Below are 22,032 nucleotides of genomic sequence, written 5' to 3'. Positions count from 1 at the left end.
ACAAGCATGTTCCTAATTAATATTGCCTGTTTATAATGGAAACTAGTATGATCCCAAAACAGAAAGCACTAAAATATAAATTGGTGAAACATTAAGATACTATTTGGGAAAATTTAAAATTCAGGATACTAATTAAATTTCCAAAATTATGTGAAACTTTGGGGTAAAATAGAGTGAAAATAACCTAAAAGTTGCTAAGAAAATTTTAACAGCAACTGTAGGTCTTAGTTGTCATATTTACCTAAGGCTAAAACTATATAGAAAATTCATCCAAACTAAGCAAAAGTATTCAAGATACAACATCACTAATATTCCATTGGACAAATTTTGTAAACAGTCCCTTTTGGACTTTTAATCCCCAAAAAACCCTATTTTGCACTTAATTACAAAACCGATCTGGTTTCAGCGTCAACGCTGAAACCAGTTCGGTTTTAAAAAAAAAAAACTTCCGAAACTTCAAGGGACTTCGCAGCCAAATTGTTAAGCTGCTAAACTTCACGGGACTTCAAGTCCCGTGAAGCTTTTTGAACGTGCAAACAAATTCTCAAAAATTTCAAGTTTGAGGTTGATTTTTCCAGAGAATCGACTCTCTGGAAAATCTACCCTGTAACTCCACGGGACTTCAAGTCCCGTGGAGTTGTAGTTTTCCAAAAAAAACTGCACATCTGTCTGTGCATGTTTTTCGTATGCGTAAGGTTCACCTGTGAACAATATGATATTTCATATAAACATATAAACTTCCAGTCATGAATTAACACAAATCTAACTTCACACACGAAGATCACATATATAAACAATAATTGATCTACAAAATTATTGATTTGCAAATTCATAAAAGTTACAAATTTCAACAAAATAAGATCACATACAACCCGTAATTCCTCCTCTCCTTCCTCTCCCTCTCTTCCCCGCCCCCTACGTTCCTACGGATGGACCTCGATTATCTGAGTATCCGGTTGTGTATAAGGTTGAGAAGTGTCGGCTCCATCAGCATGAGAAGTGTCTGCTCCATCGTCACGTGTCCTACGTCGTCGTGTGTACACTTGCCCAAATGATCGCGACCTGTCCTCACGACTTGCAAACTCGTCGACGTGAGTCCTATGAAACACCTGGGCTATTCTCTTCTTGATCCAGCAGAGGAACCCTAACATCATCGTCAGATCCTAAAACTCAGGCATATACACATCAATATCAGCTTCAATATCATCAAAAGCTGCGACCTGCGAGTTAAACAATATATACACAATTTATTAAGTATCTTAAAAAATTACGAGTTAAACAATATATACACACTTTAGTTTAGAAACTTACGTAATCTCTCTCGTTCATCCCACTAGGTAGTAATTGTCTGTCGGTGGGCGTGCCACGTATCCAACGGATGGTTGTGGGTCACGCGTGATCCATCTACGCGTGATATCCCAATACCAGTGCATATACGCGGTATAGTCAACAACTGTGTCTCTCTCATTCTGTATGAAATCCCACATGTGCGTCCATCGGTCTATTTAGTCCTCACGGAGTACGACCCAGTCGGTCCGATGCGATGTAGGTCGCCACCTACGATTGATCACCTCAACAGAATCCGGCACATGCTAAGAATGCAGAAATTGGCATAGCACACGATCAGGGACATGCATATCCACGATCTCCCAACAGATCAATGGAACTCTGACTCTCCACAAATCGGGACTATCCCGACATATAGGTACAAGAGTATGCATTTCAAAATCCGGTAGTGAATAAGGTCTCCACTTGAACTGAAATAAGATAAAATATTTTTCAGTATCAACAACAAAACTATAATATTCATACGAATCGAGTTTTATATTTACATGTTCATGTTGGAGGACATCAAGCTCATTTCTGTAAAACTCACGATGCCGCGTCGCATATTTGTATTTAACGAACCGCACATTATACCTATTTAGCATAAAGAATATATGAGTACAAATTCAATATGAATAAAACATTGCATACAATTATACCTGTATGCCAAAGGAAATTGGCCCTGTAGGTTGTGGTGCACAACCAAAGTAGGACGTCCAATGTGAATGCGCTTCCAAGACCAAATCTAGATCAACGTGCATCATCCCTTGAATTCTTTATTCTGTATCAAAGATACTCTACCCAGTTCTCTATACAAGTATGCTAACACCGTACTGCCTCACGATAGTGCGCGGCATACATCCGGATCCTCTAGGAGTGGAAGCCATCGTGCATGTACAAGGGTCTTGCTCGCATCAAGAAATAGCATCGACCCTATCATATGCAATATGTACGCATGAGCGTGATAATGAAGCGTCTCAATGGAGGCATCTGCTGGTATATCTCCCTGAAATGCCTGGCGAAGCCACGATAGATTCATCGCACCACTCCTCAAATCTAGAACCTGTCCAAGAAGCCTATCACATACCTCAACCCAATTATGGTCGTCGATGCTCGTAACTGCCAGGCCGTTAATGCGGAGCCCAAGTATGACGACTACATCCTGTAGTGTGATGGTACATTCCCCTATATACATGTGAAAAGTGTTGGTCTCTAGCCTCCACCTCTCAATCAGTGCACTGATAAGCGGCCAATCAAGCCGAATATATCGCACTACAGAACACTCCCGGAACCCGACCTGCGTTATCAGCTCTAGGACTCTCTCGTCCTTAATGACCTAAGCTGAATGACTTTGTAAATGATCGACCATGGTGATGTACGGGCTGCACATGTAAAAAAAATGAATTAAGTAGGTTGAGAAAAATTATTATTAGTGCCGAAAATAAGGAATGTATATTACAAATACATTTTTACCTGTCCCATGCCAATATGATGCGAACAATGACTCTCCTGGAGGTACAAAACGTCACGATGTATAGGACCCGGGTCCATAATGGATATAGCTGAGATTAAAATATTACAAATTCATAATATGTCGTAAGGATTAATTAGAAATCATACATTAAAAGTAGATCCTAAACATAGTACAAAACACTACAAATTACAAATACGAATGTCATACGGGAACATTAACATTAACATTACAAAATCAACGCCTATTCCTAGCCGGACAACTATTTTTGTTGTGGCCCGGCTGATCATATCTACTACACTTATTTTTCCTCCTAATTCCTTCACGACCTTCATCCATACTATATCTAATTCGTACGGAACGAGAGCGTCCCGCTGATCTTTTCACCAAATGAGGTAATATTCGTGGTCCGTCTTGTGTCCAATGACGACTATCATATGGTGGACGAAAACACTCTTTGTACGTTTGTTGATAGTTGTAAGTTGAATAACAATTTCCGGAGTAATCATAATGTGAAACCCTTGCACCACCCTGTAGATTAGAGCAAACCGTTACAACATGTGAACAATGAAGCCATTGTAGTTGCGGTACATTGCAAGTACACGTACATGTGCGATCCACTAGCATATTGACTTTGTAAGAGCGACTTTCTCTATGTGATATACCCTCAATGACCTCTCATTCATTAAAACTGCATCTTACGATATGAAATGATCGAGCTTGCACAATTCGAGCCGCTAACAGTTCTTTAACCTTCGGCGTGAACTCTGAATGGATATTTTCACCAAGTATGCGACGTCGGAGAAAAAAAGTTATTAAGTCTATAAAATGTTTTAGCAACTAGTGACTGTATTGGCATACCACGTGCTCCCCTAAACACACCATTGAAACTCTCAGAAGTGTTTGTAGTCATCATACATAATCGTTTCCCGCCATCTTCACATAAAGCCCACTGAAATCGAAAATGTGGTACTGAATCAAAAATATTCTGATATGGAATATAAGTGATGCTGAAATCGATCCAGGATATGGAATTAAATATGGCACTGGATCAACAATATTCTGATGCTGAAAATTCGTATCCTCTCAACTTCAGCGAGATACAGAAAGAGGAATGAAGGGAGGAAACAAAGGGTCATGCCGCCATGATCTTCCACTTGCTGCCTAGAATAGAGTGGCGAAACAACAAGTACAGAATCAACATGAACTCAGTAACACATAATCTAATTAAACAAGGACGCCATAAATTCTAACATACTGTTAGTGATTAAAATATATGACCTGCATCTTAAATATGAATATTCATGACCAAATATAGGCATTGAGATATTGTAAGAAACTACAAGCATTTTCTAGAGTTGCTAGTGTCTGATTTGGAACTAAGAACTAATCCAAATGGCAAACTATAGACCATCTCAAGGGGCGCCTATTTTGGCATACTCATAGCTAAAGCATCAGATAACAATAATTTAATGCAAATACACAACAAGTCAAAGCAAAATTCTAACTTCATTAAAGTCTCGTCACAGTGAAAATCTATCTTTGAGGAATGGAGATGATTAACAACCTTCCACTACTAGATAAAAAGGATTTAGTTAGCAACAAGAACTGAAAAAGATAAAGGATTTTTTAAATATTGGTCCCCCAAATCAATTTGAAAGAATCCCCAAAAATCATATTATAGTCCTTCCAAAACGCATTACTTGCCCCAAAATTAGGTCCTCCAATTTTAATCTGTTAGTATAACCCCGAATGAAAGTAATGGCAGTTAGTTTTTCTCTGTTTTCACATTATACTCGTCTTTCTTCACTTCCAATCATGCAGGCAACAGCTTCTTCTAAACCCATTAAAACGTTCCTCATATTATAAGCTCTAAACTGAAAATATTATGTGCCGTGTGCAAATGTTAATGGGTTTAGAAGGAACCGGCACATTCGTAATTGCTAGAAGCATGAAGATGAAACTCGGGGTGCACTGAGAAACTAGAAAAACTTATTGTTGTTACTTCTATTTGGGATTAAACTAAAAAGATTGAAAACCCAAAAATGTAAAATTTGGGATAGTATATAGGTTTTGGGGGGCGCATTTTATAATATCGCATCGTGTGGGACTTGTTTCAAAATGGTGACCAATATATCAGAAACCCAAAAACCAAACAAATGTCTCAGATTCCATTTGTTGTAGATTCAAGATTGAATAAGGTGAGAAGGGACATTTGCCTTTACAAAATAATGCACAGCTCCTGTGTGCAAAAGGAATGTTCATAACAAGCTTTCTTAAATTCAATCAGTGAAGGATAACAAAACTCTTAAGATTTATAGAACCTCAATTTCTACCTGCCGAATGTACGGCTATCAATAAAAATCCACGAACCTTTTACACGACACTTTTGCCTAGGAGTTTTCCAAATAAGTCCACTAAATCATAAGCAATCCTCGAATGTTATGAACTCAACCCCCGATACCTGAACCCCTTTTTATTCATAGCGGAGTACCAATATTTTCAAATTCAATAAAAAAGATACTAAACCAAGAAAATAGAAAGAGAATCTAGTAGGTTCTAAACACTTTTTATGTTTAGTGAAGACAAGGATAGCAGATAAGCTGCAAGAACAGAGTTAAACATAAGAACCATACCCTAGAGGGAGCCTAACCTTCATCAAAGTGCCTGCATCGAACAGCCCCCAGTATCTGCGACAATGCTCACCTGCAAAAAAAATGAGAAAAATTGTCCAATCTCAACATCCTCGACATTGGATGATCAACCAATACCATATAACAACAACATCAACATTGGATGATCAACCGATACCATATTAACAGCTTGTGATATGCCCAAGTACAGCAAATACCTGATACAGCACAGATGCAACCAGACAATTATGCAGGGATGCTTCCCGCTCATATCACTATAAAAAAAAACAATGTATAGGAAACAAATTGATCACACACACACAACATAAAAACAAATCCCTCTATGTATCAAACATAAACTAAATCAACAATCACATTTTTCTATTAAGCACATTAACCAATGCAGAAAAGATAAACATAATGGCACACGACAAGCATCATGAAGGAAAATATTCACGTTCATTTTCCATCACAATAGTGAAAATGCTTACACCATCCCCAACCCGCTAAGCACATAGAAACCAAATTAAATGCTAGCATCAACAAGTAGAAAAACCCAAGCTAAGATAACTGAAATCGATCGCAACATAGTAATAGAAAATACCAACCAGCGCCACAACCTCATGTGTACATGGGCTTATCAGTCCAGGCCCCCGAAACATGCCCATTCTCACAGACATACGCACGCACCACAGGCTCTCCGTCATCATGATACCCGAAAACCCTCCTCAAACAAAAGGCAGAGAGAAGATCATAAGTCTCTCTGCACCCACAATACCCACAGCCCAACCCAAGTTCCTTTCGCTTGGCATCGTTTATGGCTCTCCAAACCCTCGACCTCTTGAAATTCTTGAATACCCCCCTAAACAACATGTACTTCCTCTTCTCGTCAGCATGAACACACCCAGGCCAATCACAAATGTACAGGTAATCCCCTCGGAATCGACTGGCGAGGATCTTGTTCCCCTGCTCCCTGCTGAAACTCCAAGCTCCAGAGGCCATATGGGAGTTAACAGGCCCAATCCACTGCCTCCTCCTCTTCATTACGTCTCGGCCCAGCCTGATCGGCTCTTGATCGCTGCTGACGGCGGGGGCAGGGAGCTGGGATTCCGAGGAATCGTACACCGTGTCGGAGTAGAGATCATCGAACATAGAGCCAGCCAACCGATGGAGGACTCGCCCCGGCAGCCGCCGAGGGATCGGAGGACGACGACGACGACGACGCAAGGGTGACAACGCGGTAGCTCTCGTGCGGGCCGATGTCGCGCTCGAGGCCGAAGTCGAGTTCTCGAGGAGGACGCCGGCGTGGACGAGGCCGGGGCAGCAGACGGAGAGCTTGTGGAGGCGGACCAGCCGCCGCGGGCTCGCCGGAGGCTGAGGAGACGATGGCGGGCGTGACGAAGTCAGCGGGATCACCGGAGGCACTTTGGATTCGACAAAGGATGGAGCGAATCAGGGCGGCGAAGCGAGCGGAGACGCAGCAGAGGCGAGCCCAGTCGTCGGACTCGAGATTGGTGAAGATGTTGAGGACGATGTCGTCGGAGAGGAAGGAGAAGGAGGCGGTGGCCATGGCCGCTTCTAGGGTTTCCTAGGGTTTGGAGGTCGAAGGGGAGGGGGGCAATTTGGGGACTGAGATGGATGGGGATCGAGTATTTGTAGAATTTGAGTGGCGAGTGCTAGTGTTGATATTTGGTCAAAAAAACGACACGAGGTTCATGTGTGAGGGGCTAAAACAAGGGCCGCAGGCGGTGTGTTTCCGGGTAATGAACTTATCGTTGGGGGTGTGAAGGGCAGCACGCCTATCGAGAGATCTCCTTTGTCCTTGCGGATCATTAGACATTACCAATAAGGGGTTGTTTGGATGCCTTTAGGAAACTAGAGTATTTATGACACAAAATAGAAAGTGGTTATCCACCTCACCATTTTTCATTTGAGTGTTTACATTGTTTGGTTAGGAATCTTTGTGAATCCTAAAATAATAGTACTACATTGTTTGGATAGTATAATGTAAACTAGAGTATTTATGACACAAAATGGAAAATGGTTATCCACCTCACCACTTTCTACAAGGTTTTGACTTTATTATTATTTTTTTGGACACATTTATGACATTGTGTAAGCTTTCCAACAAAATCACTCCTAATTTTGGTGATTTTGCTTTCGGTGACACCTCATCAAAAGGTGTAAGCTTTTCATGTAAAAGAAAATTTAAACAAACAATGTAAAGTGATGAAAGCTGACATTGAGACCCACTTTTTTATACTTTCCATCATTTTACATGATAAAAACATACAACCAAACAGCCCCTAAGCTGCCCTTACGCAGAGATTTCTTTTGTCGTTTTGGGTTATTCAGACGTTACAAATAAATCTTTGAGGCAAAGCGTTAAGTGAGGGGTTAAGTCTTCTTAGGGTTAAGTCTCCTAAGGAGATTTAATCCCTTCTTAACTCGTCAAACACAAAAAATATATATAAGGGTTAAAGTGAGTTAGCATTCCATAAATTTCCAAACATAAAAAATATAGAAATGACTAACCCTTCTAGAGAGATTAAAATGAGTTAGCCTCTCAAAATGAGGGGTTTACTAATACTCCTATTTAGGAGGATTAGGAGTTAACCTTTCTAATTATAAAGAAAATAGTCAAAATCATTGTTATTTCCAAACACTAAAACTGATCACAATGGCTAAAATAAAACTTATTTAACGGATCAACCCGGATCACAAGGGGTTTATCTAAGTTTCCTTGAATGAAACAAAGAACACTATGCCTTCTTTTAGATCAACTCGGATCTGTTATTCGGCGGTCCATGGGCTAACGCGTCCCCGATACAGGCAAAGATCACACGCAAGAAGCGATCGATAAACAGTCTATGCGTGTGTTTCTAGGAGATCTTATTTGTTCGTTTTCATTTGTGTAAAGAAGTCTTATAAAAAGACTCACTTTTTTTGAATTTGTAATTTGATAAACGATTTGTAATGGATTCCACAATGAAAAAGATTTCTGACGCAAATACGCTGGAGACTATAGTGGAAGCCAACAGCCTCGCTGCCAAGGCTGTTGTGTCACAACCGAAGATTAAGATCCCAGTTGATGCAGAGATCGAGTACGAGTTCGGCCAGACCAAGTTTGAGGAGTACATCTTATCCTCCTCCTCCGGATCCTCCTCCCTTCGCTGGTGCAGGAAGATCTCTTCCTCGAAGAAGGTTCGCTGGTCTTCAGATCTGAAGAAGACCTAGGGTGATTACTCTCCCCCAATTATTGAGGAGGCTTCCCCTTACAACGTCTCTTCGGCTTCCAATGAAGCCGAAGCTTCTGCTCGCAATAACTCATCTTCAGTCAAGGAGTCATTTGATGAAGGCGCGCCAATTTTGACGAAGAGGGCTCGTCAGAGGCAACACCAACGTCTGGCTCGTCAAATCGCCAAGTCATAGGAATCAGTCGACGGGGTTCAATACTACGCATACTTGGAGTTCAGGAAGCGTCAGGAAATCCAGCCTCCTCAACGGCAATTTGCTGTCACTTCCTCCAAGCCATCAACCAATGAATGGGTCTAGAGAGATGTTTGAGGGCGGAGGCAATCAAAGAGAGTGGAAGATGATGGGGGAGTTTCTAGGGGTTTAAATAGAGTGAATTTGGTTTCTACTGGTTGTAGGATCAGCATCGACGGTTCTCAGTGAATTTGGGGTTGCTATTGGGTTTGAGGGTATGAGTTCGGAGCCCAAACCCGAGAAGGGTTTTATTTGTTCTTGTTTGATAGAACAAAAGAATCACATAAAATAGTGAAGGCCCCGTTTAGATACCATCGTGTTTATTTGTTTCCATGATGTTTTAATCAAGGGAAAAATACTTCCAGCCCCCAAAAGCCAAGTGAACATGCTTCCCACCCCCAGGACTTGGTCAATGGGTGTTTTACCCCTAAAAGTAAAGAATCTGTTCTCTGAGCCCCCAAAACACAAAACCCAAGACATTAAAACATGTGAAGATCATAATACCCTTCTCTCTCTCTTTCTTTTTTTATTAAAATATGATGGGGGATTATTTTATTATTTTTGTTTTCTCTCTCTCTTTATCATGATGTACCAAGAGGATAGTTGAAATGATTGATGAGGATTATTTTATTATTTTCGTTTTTTATTATTTTGGTTGTTTGTATTGGGAGGTTGTTAAGGTTAAGGGTTGGTTGTTAAGGTTACGGGTTGGTTGTTAAGGTTAAGGGTTTGTTATTAAGGTTATGAATCTTCTCTCTCTCTTTCTTTTTTTATTAAAATATGATGGGGATTATTTTATTATTTTTGTTTTCTCTCTCTCTCTCTTTATCATGATGATTGATGATGATTATTTTATTATTTTTGTTTTTTATTATTTTGGTTGTTTGTATTGGAAGGTTGTTAAAGTTACGGGTTGATTGTTAAGGTTACGGGTTGGTTGTTAAGGTTAAGGGTTTGTTGTTAATGTTATGAATCCTCTCTCTCTCTCTCTCTCTTTCTTTTTTATTAAAATATGATGGGGATTATTTTATTATTTTTGTTTTCTCTCTCTCTTTATCATGATGTACCAAGAGAATAGTTAAAATAATCGATGAGGATTATTTTATTATTTTCGTTTTTTATTATTTTGGTTGTTTGTTTTGGGATGTTGTTAAAGTTACAGGTTGATTGTTAAGGTTACGGGTTGGTTGTTAAGGTTAAGGGTTTGTTGTTAAGGTTATGAATCCTCTCTCTCTCTCTTTCTTTTTTTATTAAAATATGATGGGGATTATTTTATTATTTTTGTTTTCTCTCTCTCTTTATCATGATGTACCAAGAGGATAGTTGAAATGATTGATGAGGATTATTTTATTATTTTCGTTTTTTATTATTTTGGTTGTTTGTATTTGGAGGTTGTTAAAGTTACGGGTTGATTGTTAAGGTTACGGGTTGGTTGTTAAGGTTAAGGGTTTGTTGTTAAGGTTGTGGATTTGTTGTGTAGGTTACGGATTTGTTGTTAAGGTTACGGGTTTAATTGTTAAGGTTACGGGTTTAATTGTTAAGGTTACGGGTTTAATTGTTAGGGTTACCTATCTAAAGATCCTCTTGGTACATCATGATAAAGAGAGAGAGAGAAATAATAAAATAATCCTCATCATATTTTAATAAAAAAAGAAAGAGAGAGAGAAGGGTATTATGGTCTTCACATGTTTTAATGTCTTGGGTTTTGTGTTTTGGGGGCTCAGAGAATAAAATCTTTATTTTTAGGGGTAAAACACCCATTGACCAAGTCTTGGGGGTGGGAAGCACGTTCACTTGGCTTTTGGGGGCTGGAAGCATTTTTCCCTTTAATCAAAAATAAAACATAATGTATTTGAAAACCATGGTGTTTTTAGAGCTAAACCATATTCGAATAAAAAACACAACACTTATTTCAAAATACCTGCTACAGTGTTTTGCTATAGTAAAAAAATCACATTTTCGGTTTTCCTTGCTACAGGACCCCCCTGCTACAATTCAACCACCACAGTGTTGTTGTAGTGTCGAAAGAATTTTTTACTTCTGCAGTATTGTTGCTACAGCGTAAAAGTACTATAGTAAATCACATTTTTTATTTTCCTGCTGCAGCAAACATTACTACAGTCCCAATCAACTACAGTGTTGCTACAGTGCGAAAGAATTCCCCGAAGTCACCATTAATATGGTTGATAAAGGAAAGTTAAAACGGCGCTCGACCAACTCTAGTCCCGACTCTTATCCGGGGATATCCCAGCGTATAACTCGGCTCCAGATGGGAGTCAGACGTAGGTATTATTAGAGGATGCATAAAGGAATATCTTTAGATGATGAAGCATCAGATACGTGCTCCACAGTCGCTTTAGATGAAAAAACATCTAGCATGGGACTAACCAGAGAGGCATTCACAATCACTCATGGTCAGTTGGCTCAAATGCTTTAAGAAGCTCTGGCTAAGCAGAGAGAATAGTTTAGATCTGAAATGAAGATGGAAATGGAGTTAACCAAGCAACAGATGAGGGAATTGCATGCTCAACAACTGCAGGCTTAACAGCATCAACTACCCGAGTCTAGTCAGCTATAAAACCCTACAAATTTGAATTATGTGATAAATGATATTTAATATGTTATATTGTGATAAATAGCATATTTTGATGTTTGAGTACATTAGGAATTGACTTGAGATCAATTCGGCTATATATTCCCGAGTATGAGAATGAATCAGCTTGCACAGACTCTCAGTAGTCGACTAATGTTCAGAGTAGTCAACTACTAAGAGCTCGTAACCAATAGACAAAATCTTAAATATTATAGTGTAGTCGACTACTAAGCATGAGTAGTAGACTATCGGGAATTCCTGGACGTGCCAAGTTTTAGTTTTCAGGTTGGATTTGTGTTGTTTTCGAACCCAATTGATATCTTTAGTTTTTAAACACGTAAAAACTCTAATTCTTGAGATTATTTACCATAGAATACAGCCACCTCCTTCCCCCTAAACCCTAGAGCCGTTTTTGAGTTCCTCGAGACGTTTTGAGATGTGACATCGAGCAGAGGGAGAGATTGAGGGTTGTAGCTGAAGAAAGGACTTTGCACACACGTTCAGGAGATCAACACTGTGATTGAGGCAAGATCTCATGCATCCAAACCTTACCCATGGAGTAGATCTTGGGTTATAAAGTAATATGGATATTTTGATGCTTAGATTTAACTATTTAACATGATAAAAAGAGGATTTTTGATATAAAATCTTAACCTGATGCTAGATCTACATGTTTTGCTTGCTGTTTATAATAGAAACATGATCATGATCATTAGGGGGTGTAGATCTTCGTTTGTATCTTGTTTTCTATGTGTTAATCATGCTCAAAACCCTAACCTTGTGATATAAAGAGCTTATACGTTAATTAAGTCTGATTAAACCCTAGGTTTGGGGTATTTGGTTCTGTAAATGTGAATAAACGAAATTATATAAGTTTCAAGCTTAATATGCAAGCATGTTCATATTAATTTAATCGATAATTAGGGTTTATGTCAATTTCTTGACTAATGAGAAGGTTAAACCTAATTAGTCAAATTAAGGGTTTAAATAATCATGGAGATGATTCTCTTGTTTTGTAATTACTTACTTTGTACTGTATTAAAGCATGATAAACACGTGACGATTGCTAAGTGTTGTATGTACACGAAGGTGTGCATGTTTCTGCTTACTAGTCGACTACTAAGAGTAGTAGTCGACTACTCATGTCCAGTTTGGTTTTACAAAAACTGTCTGATTACAGAGTAGTCGACTAATGTACAAGATAGTTGACTACTAATATTGATTCATGTTTTACAGAGTCTGGGTAGACTCGGTGTAGTCAACTACTAAGTTTAGTAGTCGACTACTAAGGTTGTTCTTCCTAACATTGTGTTGTTTTGATTCAAAATGTGAGCACGAGGTTTGAGTTGCATGATAGTGCATATGTGGTCATATTTATTCATGAATAGTGTCGTAGTACACATGTTGGCACCCTAGAGGAGGATTTTGGTTAAGTATGGTTTCGAGTACACTTTTTACTTGACATCGTATCCGCATGAGTATGCGTTGAGGTTAGTGAACCTATGTTATTATATCCGCACTAGACTGCGCTAAGGTTGATGAACCTATGTTATTGTATCTGCACAAGTATGAGATGAGGTTGGTGAACCTATCTTATTGAATTCGTACTAGAGTGTCCTGGGGTCGGTGAACCTAAGTTATCGAATCTGCACTAGAGTGCACAGAGGTCAAGGAACCTATGTCATTGTATTTGCACGAGTGTGCGCAGGGGCAAAGAAACCTATATCTCCATTTCCGCATAGTTTTGCACAGAGGTTAAAATGTTTAATAGTTATCATGCATGAGGGTGCTATTAGTTGAAAAGAATCAGAAAAGATAATTTATATAACTCGATAGCCCAATGAGTTTGGCGGACACTAAAAGTGATATAACTCATTCTTGAGTAGTTTTATATCCGGGAGACTCACCTTGTTAGTACACAAGACATATCTTTTACTCTGATGTTGGATATGATGTTATACTTACATGCTTCTGTTTCAGTCATTTTTTTAGTCTTATTATTCTTTTGTTTTGGGAAAATGATTTCTAGGTAGACTGTGCTTAATAGATAGAACCTCCACTACATGCAGTAGTCCTTCTCCTGGGGACGGATGAAGGTGATCTTGTTTTAGCGCTCTGACACTTTTATTGTTGTTCTTTTTATTTTATTTTCCTTTTAGGCGGTTCAGAGCATCAGGGAGCCGTAGGGTGATGGAGTTATTGCATAGCCGCCGTCACATGAGTTACTAGTAAAGACTCCACAGTAGAGTTTATTTCTATTAGGACATTAGAGTTTTAGTATCATATTTTATAAAGGCTATGAGCCTTGATTATATTTTCAATTGATTCATGTTGTGACGTAATTATTTATTTTAGATATCAGATTTATTATAAGTTGTTCGTTGAGACATGAATCATTAATGAGATATGTTGGTGTCAAAATTGCCTATAGGTCCCCGAATACAGCTCAAGGCAAAGAGAAGGCGATGAACGTCATTATCCGAGTCGAAGAGGATTATCCGACGCCGACAAGCGCATGAAGCGAATCGGCAAACCGTTGATGACACGACAACAAACCACCACAACGGCAAACGTCAAGTGGCCCACACGCGTCAATCAACTCAAAGCGTCCAAACGAGCCCAACAGTCAGTTAGCACGCGCGCATCATTTAGCTCGCGTACATCAATCAGCTCACGTGTGTCAAATCAATCCGCTCGCACGCGTCAATCAGCTTGCGCGCATCAATCAAACGTGCACCCAACAATCAACTCGCGCACGTCGGTCAAATCATGCGCATCGGTCAAACTCGCTCGGAGCATACAAATTAACAAGATGATCAATCACGCAAAACGGGGGAAACTACAAGTCCCGGAAAATCAGAAAAGTTAGGAAACATACAAGTTCGGCAGAAGCGACGGACCCGCGCTAGCGTGGGACAGAACAGACTGACCCGTGCAAGCGCGGGTCGGATCTGTCCGACCCGCGCCGTGTAGTCCAGAGCCCGAAACTCGTTTTGGTGGTTTTAAAGCAGTTTTCACGGGATTTATCTGTTCCAGAGGTTCTTAACTGCGTAGATATCATCTACAAACGTGGTTAGGCTGTTGTTAATTGAAGATAGGACCAAATCACTTATTCTCATCCAAATAACCGCTTCCGAAGCTTATAAATACGAGCTCGGGTCCTCCTTTCAGCGGGGGCGATTTATTATCAAGACGTGGAGGTGCTGCTTGATTGAGGAGTCAAGGAGCATGAATTTCAGCGAAGGCAAATCAGATCCTGGCAAACTTCGGCATAAAGAAGGAGCTATTCGAAGGATCCGAAGCCCCGTACGTCCGTTCCTTGAGATTAGGCTTTGTCTTAATCTCGAGAAGAGCTACTGATTTCGCTTGGTCGATTTCAGCACTTCAAGCAAATACCTCCTTGGTGAGGTAGGAGCTCTGCCGAATTTTTTATCAACCGGATTCGATCCGCGATGGTCCACGAATATCAAAATCCCCGGCACAGGCAAATATCCCACGCAAGCAGAAGATCGATAAACGATCTCCCGGCGTTTATTTGAAGAAAGTTGTAATCTTTTATTTCTTTCATTGTGTAAGAGTCTTATAAAAAGACTATCTTTTTTTGTTTTCATTGTAACGACTAAAGTTGTAATGAATACCGTAATAAATACATCAATTTTCAATACAAACAAACTGGTGACCACAGTGTGAGCCAACAGCTTCGCTGCCGGAGCTGTCGTGTCGCAACCTCGGATCTGCATCCCGGTTGAAGAAGTGGTCAAATACGAGTTCGACCAACAGAAGTACGAAGAATACCTCTCGTCCTCCTCCTCCAGATCCACTGCTTCTCGCAAGTGCAGGAAGATCAAGGCCCCCGTTGCTGCGGTAACTGAACCTTACAACGCCCTTTCGACCTCCAACGAGTCCGAATCTGCAGATCTGAACTCCTCCTCAATTAAGAAGTTGAGTACAGAAGGCGCGCCCACTTTATCGAAGAGAGCTTGCCAAAGGCAGCGCCAACGCCTTGCGCGCCAAGTCGTTAGGGCTTTGGAGTCAATTGACGGGATTCGTTACGAAGCGGATCTAAAAACTAGGCAACGCCAAGTGCCCCAACAGCGGACAAATGCCCTCTCCTCCAAATCATCAACAAGTGAATGGGTACAAGTCAAAAAGACCCGTTCAACTCTCGAGGAGCGGATCAAAAAGCGCCTCGTACTGCTTGTGCACGCGCGAATTCTTACGCAAGAGGCCAAAAGGTTGCAGAGGGAAGAAGTGGAAAAGAAGCCACAGAAACTGCATAAAGTTTGGAGGCCAAAATCCAAGACGGCAGCCGAAAAAATCGAGAAAAGCGGGTCACTCAAATCCGACCCTCCAAATCGCAGGTCACTTGGATCCGACCCTCCGCTTCACGGGTCACTCGAGTCCGACCCTCCCAAGTGCGCGTCACTTCAATCCGACCCGCTAAATCGCAAGTCACTCGGATCCGACCCGCCAATTCGCAGGTCACCCGAATCCGACCCTCCAAATCGCAGGTCACTTGGATCCGACCCTCCAAATCACAGGTCACTTGGATCCGACCCTCCACTTTGCGGGTCACTTAAATCCGACCCTCTACTTTGCGGGTCACCTAAACCCGACCCTCTAACTCGCGGGTCGCCCAAGTCTGACCCGCGCCAGGGTAAAGACAGAAGACGTTATGCACATGTTTCGTCCATCCCTTTGAGTTCCGCACCTCCGACGGAGCACCGTGACATCATAGATTTGTCCCGATTCAAGGTGAGGATAGTCGATCGCCTGGGTCCTTTCCACGAGGATCGAGGCAAAGTTTTGATCGAAGAACGCTTAGGTCCGGTGACTTGTAGGCTATCTAAAAATCACAATAGATAGCTGATCTCCATTAAGCTTCAACAAACAAAAGCTACAAACAGAGGACTTTTCACATAGATCAAGAAGAGTTACAAATCAACGACACTTCTGACAGCTGATGAAAACTCTATTCAGTAGCCTCATAACCAACTGTGAGAGTTACAATCTGACGACTTTCACACCCCATAACAAGCAAAGATCAATGAGCGGTAGCCTTTGCGATGTTGTAATGGACGAGGTTACAAGCCAACAACCTCTCCCAAACGCAGAGTTCACCTCTGCGTTTCCCAAACTCAAAACGCTTACGAACTGTGTGTTCTCCAGTAGACATTCAACTCTGCAACGTAGAGTTAAAACACAAAACGCACAGACTGTGCGTTCTTCAGCAAACACTCAACCCTGCGTCTCAAACTCAAGACGCAGAGTTGAGATTCAGCACACAAGCGACCTGTGCGCATGCGGCCTGTGCATTTCAAATCTCTAGCAGAGATTTAACTCTGCGTCTCAAGCCTTAGGCGCAGAGTTAAGGCCCAGAACGCCAAGTTAGGCTTTTAACTTGTTCAAACACAAGCTGAACGGCCTCACAACCGTTTATCCCATGTTCTGAGGGATTCTCGCCCACTTAGGAGAGGATTTAGGGGTTGGTTACACCCCATATCACCCTATAAATAACCACATTACTCAACTGAGTAAGGGGTTGATCGGTCTCGGCAGCTAAACCGCACGGAGAAGGTGATTTTCTTGAAGATCAACGAACTGATCGGTAGTCAGTTAATCAAATCTTAGAGAATCCCTTCACCAACGGCAGATCTACTTGGCTATTAACCGAATTTTCGGTTATAACAACTCTGTTACAGAGTTTCAACTCGCTCTGAGTTCTAAAACTCATTAAGTGTTCTTAATTAAACTTGCAATGCAAGTTAATTACACTAATCGATTATTCGGTTTTTAACAACTCTTTTTCAGAGTTTTCAGCTCATCCTGAGTTCTTAAATTCGCTAAGAGTTCTAAATCAAACTTATCATACAAGTCAATCGTTCTCGTGAGATAGTACGATCGGATCGTCAACGGAGAGCGAATTCGACGTGAGCATTCAAAAGAGGCACTCCATCGCTACCAAGAAGAACCCAATTTTAAACAAAGGGGAGAATCAAATTCATTCTCCTCTTTTTTGTAATCGGAACCCAAATTGTAATCGATTTTGAAGGAATACAAATCAATTTTTCTTTCATTTCTTTTACATCAATTTTTTTCCACAAACAAAAGATGGCGACTCTGCTGGGGACTAGCTTCTCTGACGAAGAAGTGGTGGCACAATCCGACGTTCACCTCACTAGAACCACCGTCGAAACTCTCGTCGTAGAGTTCAACCAAGCCAAATATGAGGAGGCCCTCTCCTCTGGGTCGCTTAGCCCTAAAGCTAGGCGTGATACCTGCAAGATCTCTAAGGAGGTCGTAACTACTGCTGAGACGCTGAAGAAAGCCCTCTCCTTTGGCCAAGATCTTAAACTCGCTCTGCTAGTTGAAGACTCTACACCCGTATCAACACGGCGTGTAATAGGTTGTAAAAGACCTATGGTGGAGGAACATCCAACCAACGCCGATGACGCTGCGACCAAGGCATTGAAACAAGCTAAGAAAAATGCCGCTCGACGAAGGAGAAGATCTATACGCCGAGCATACTTGCGGAATAGCCGAGCTACTGCCCAACGCGAAGATTGTGTTTCTGAGCCTTTGCCCGAACCGTGCGCTTCTGCTCCAGAACGCACACTTCGTGGCAATGAACCCGATTATGAACCTCGGGTAATCTAACTTAAACGCGACCCTCAGTGGTGCGTTGTTCAATCTAGACGCACACCTCAAGAGTGCATCTCAAAACGTGACCTTCAAAGGCACGTTCAATCATCTAGACGCACACCACAACTGTGCGTTCAATCAGAATACGACCCTCAGGGGTCTGTTCAGTCAACTAAACGCACACCGCAACTGTGTGTTCAATCAGAATACGACCCTCAGGGGTCGGTTCAGTCAACCAAACGCACACCACAAGTGTGCGTTCAATCAAAACACGACCCTCAGGGGTCTGTTCAATCAACCAAATGCACACCACAAGTGTGCGTTCATCCAAATTAAAACCCTCAGGGGTCTGTTTCATCATCAAAACGCACACCACAAGTGTGCATTCAGTCAGAAAAAGACCTACAGGGGTTTGTTTTATCAGTTAAACACAGGCCTCGGCCTAGTGTTTATAAACCTAATCGCAACCCTCGCATTTCTTCTCAAGAACACGACATGGTCCGTCGGGTTCAAGGGAGTCGTCATGGATTTAAAGTGCATGTCCAACCTACCCAGGGGTAGGGGGTTCCATCTCCACCCTCACGAGATTTTTCCCAGGTCTCTGACTTGCGTGAGCTACTGTCAAGAGGAAGACCAACACAACAAGGGGCTCATTCATGCTAATGTGAGCGACTTATTTCTGCAGTTCTTTCGGAATGCCACTGCTGTACGTCTGAACCTCGGCAATCCGTGTTCAACAGATTGACGAATGTCGTTAGACCTTCCAAACGACAACGTCGCCACAAAAAGAAGGCCTCTGAGATCGAATATCCTGAGGTCACTATCAACGTGATTGGTAGAGGAAAAGCCTCGCATCCTGAGTCTGATGAGTCACAAAGAAGTCATTCCCCGATTGTTCGGAAAATTTGTGACGAATTCGAAGGAGTATACCAGCATACTCAGACTCGGACAGGAGCTATCCGTTCAGTTGACTATCAAAAGTTAGCCAAGGGGATTACATCGAGTGATGAACATTCGGCAATTGCTAAGTCTTAATCTTCAAGCTCCGTTGTGGCACGAGAGACTTCCATTTATATGACTGGAAACCCTGAAGACCTAGCCAAAATCTTCAAGCTCCGTTGTGGCACGAGAGACTTCCATTTATATGACTGGAAACCCTGAAGACCTAGCCAAAAGAGTGGACGAACATCACACGAGAGACTTCCATTTATATGACTGGAAACCCTGAAGACCTAGCCAAAAGAGTGGACGAACATCACGTTATACTCCAGGCGCAGCAAGAGACCCTTCTTCAGATGAAGGATATGTTGGCCCAGCTTCTGGCTGAAAAAGGCCAAAAACCTGAGTCTTCCAGGAGGACTACGTCGAAGGGAAAGCAGAAAGCACACGAACATTCGAATCGTGAGACTCACAACCCGGAATCCTCTTCTGAGAATGAGAAGGAGATGGAAAAAGAGCTGCATCCTCAGTCCTCTAAGGTGGACGAACTGGAGGCTCGCCTCAATGCAATCGCCAACAGAAGCGAGCTCCGCGAAGAAGGAGTGGTACGGCCTTATCCTCCTGAGTGGGACACAGCTCCCTACCCGCCGAAGTTTAAAGCCCCTACCTTGCAACCGTTTGATGGCACAGGGTCATCGAATTAGCACATCTACTACTTCAAGTCACAAACTGAAGATGTGGTGGTAAACGACGCCATCCTGACCCGCTTGTTCATCGGTACTCTTAAAGGAGTCGCCTTCGAATGGTTTATAAAACTGCCTGCTGGATCCATTAAAAAATGGGTGGACTTGGAAAGGCTTTTCTTGGCCAGGTTCTTCGAGGACGATACTGAAGTTTTAGTCCCGACTCTTCTCGCCACTAAGCAGAGGAAGGGAGAATCTATCAAGACTTATGTGGAGAGATTCCACAACATGGCGTTGCGATGCCCCTTCAGGTATGATCCAATCAACTTTAGTTGAAACTTACAAGCACAACTTGCAGACACAACTCCTTGCTCAGATGGGTGTAACAGAATATTGCTCCTGGAGGCAACTGGTATCGCAAGGAGAACAAGCCGAAAAGATTGTCACTCGAGTTACAGCCGAATAAGCTACACAGCCCAAACCACAACAGCAACGCAATCAGCACAATGCCCAGCGGCCTAAAGGAAAGGAGACTTTGGCAGCCGACGCCAACACGCGAGCATCACCACCTACTAAGCAAGGCAAGACACCGAATCAATAAAGAGCGCCCAAGCAGTATTCATTTAAAGAGGAGCATGTAGATACCTTGTTCCAGTTACTGCGGAAGAATAACAAGCTACAGCTTCCCAAAATCAAGAAGCCGGATGAAGCAGGGAAGGTGGATGATCCTAATTATTGCCGCTATCACAGATTTCTAGGACATCCTACCAAAAGGTGCTATGTCTTTAAAGACATCCTCCAAAATTTGGTGAATGCTAATGTGCTCACCTTAAAGCCAGAGCAAAAGACTGTATCTACTAACATGATAGCAGTCCAATTCGGTGACTTCCCTCCGGTAGCAGCCGCAGATAGTGTTGTCCCCATTCATAAAGGAGAAATGCACCTGAAAAACACTGACTTGTATAGTCAGAAGAACAGGGGGTTGGTACCCCTCACTACCCTAAAAGGGGAGATCATGTGGGTACATCCCGACCTAGTAGAAGATTAGCAGAGGACGAAAACCACGTCCAAAAAGAAGGGAGGAAAGGCTAAGTCATCCAACATGATTAGCCCCTCTGTTAATGAGAATGATGATCATCTTAAACCTCTTACTGACCCAGAAGAAGAGAGGATTGCCCTGGCAACATACCCAGGAGACAACCCTGGCACTCGGTCTGGAAAGGCTTACTTGAGAGACTACAACCAGAATGCTCAAGAAGCTGAAGAACAGCCCCAAGACGCTAGGGGTTCTGTACCAAAGAAGCCGGTCGATAAAGGGAAACAAAAGGAGCTCCGGTTCAACAAAAATCTTCACCAGGAACCTGGGGAGTCGAGCACTCCTTTCCAATTCAATGTCATGACACAACTGGCCAACATACCGGCCAGGATTACTCTATATGAGCTCCTGAGGTTATCCAAAACTACCAAGGAAGCTCTGATCGAAGCCTTAAAGAATACTGAAAGCTTTATTACACAAGTCACTCCGATCCCTGGAGCCTCTGAAGATCAACCTTGCCTGCAATGTCTGCAAGCGGCGAGAAGTTTACCTTGCATATCGTTCACGTAGGAAGACATGCAGGTTAAACACAAGCATGACAAACCACTGTACTATACGGGGTATATCGGATCCTCCGAAATCAGTCGTGTCCAAGTAGACCCAGGCTCAGCGCTCAGCATCATGCCTTATAGGGTCATGCAGGTCTTAGGGATTCCTATGCATCGGCTGAACACCACCCAGACCACTATCTTTGGTTTCAATGCTAACAACACTCGGTCCCTGGGGAAAATCAAACTCAGGTGTCAAATTGGAGATCTCAAGTCCGAAGTGACTTGTTACATCATAGATGCGGACACGTCCTACAATCTGTTGCTAGGACGACCATGGATACATGCAAACCGCATTGTCCCATCTACCCTACATCAGATTATGAAGCATGCTAATGATGAAGGAGAAGTTCGAACCCTGATTGTGGAAAAATACCCTTTCCGAGGGGTGAAAAACTTTCACACCGACTCCGTTTTCTATCTGGAATCTCAGGAGAAAGAAGATGTGGACAGCGGAAACGAAGCTGACATTGAACCGGATCCTGAAGAAGATTGTCCATGGGAACTGAATCTAGATGTAATGGGTCAGGATGAGAATAATAATAATGTACCGAGCGAGGGTGAATGGTGCATTAATGAAGATTTTATTTTGGCGTACTTGTCCGATGTGTC

At 42.0% G+C, this 22,032-nt stretch overlaps 1 protein-coding gene across 1 annotated transcript; it reads right to left on the bottom strand.

The window, feature by feature from the left end:
- LOC109848071 (phytochrome A-associated F-box protein) lies at positions 789-7,217 on the bottom strand. Its single transcript, XM_020417382.1, is given in 11 exon segments — positions 789-1,220; positions 1,312-1,757; positions 1,833-1,920; positions 1,986-2,708; positions 2,800-2,888; positions 5,434-5,503; positions 5,649-5,705; positions 6,039-6,585; positions 6,587-6,714; positions 6,717-6,772; positions 6,774-7,217. Coding segments are annotated over 4 exon segments (945 nt in total). The 5' UTR covers positions 7,001-7,217; the 3' UTR covers positions 789-1,220; positions 1,312-1,757; positions 1,833-1,920; positions 1,986-2,708; positions 2,800-2,888; positions 5,434-5,503; positions 5,649-5,705; positions 6,039-6,051.

This window comes from Asparagus officinalis, chromosome 7, assembly GCF_001876935.1.
Source record: "Asparagus officinalis chromosome 7, Aspof.V1, whole genome shotgun sequence".
NCBI classification, from domain to species: Eukaryota; Viridiplantae; Streptophyta; class Magnoliopsida; order Asparagales; family Asparagaceae; genus Asparagus; species Asparagus officinalis.
The sequence above is the reverse complement of the archived record's forward strand: the minus strand, read 5'-3'. Positions and strand labels throughout refer to the sequence as shown.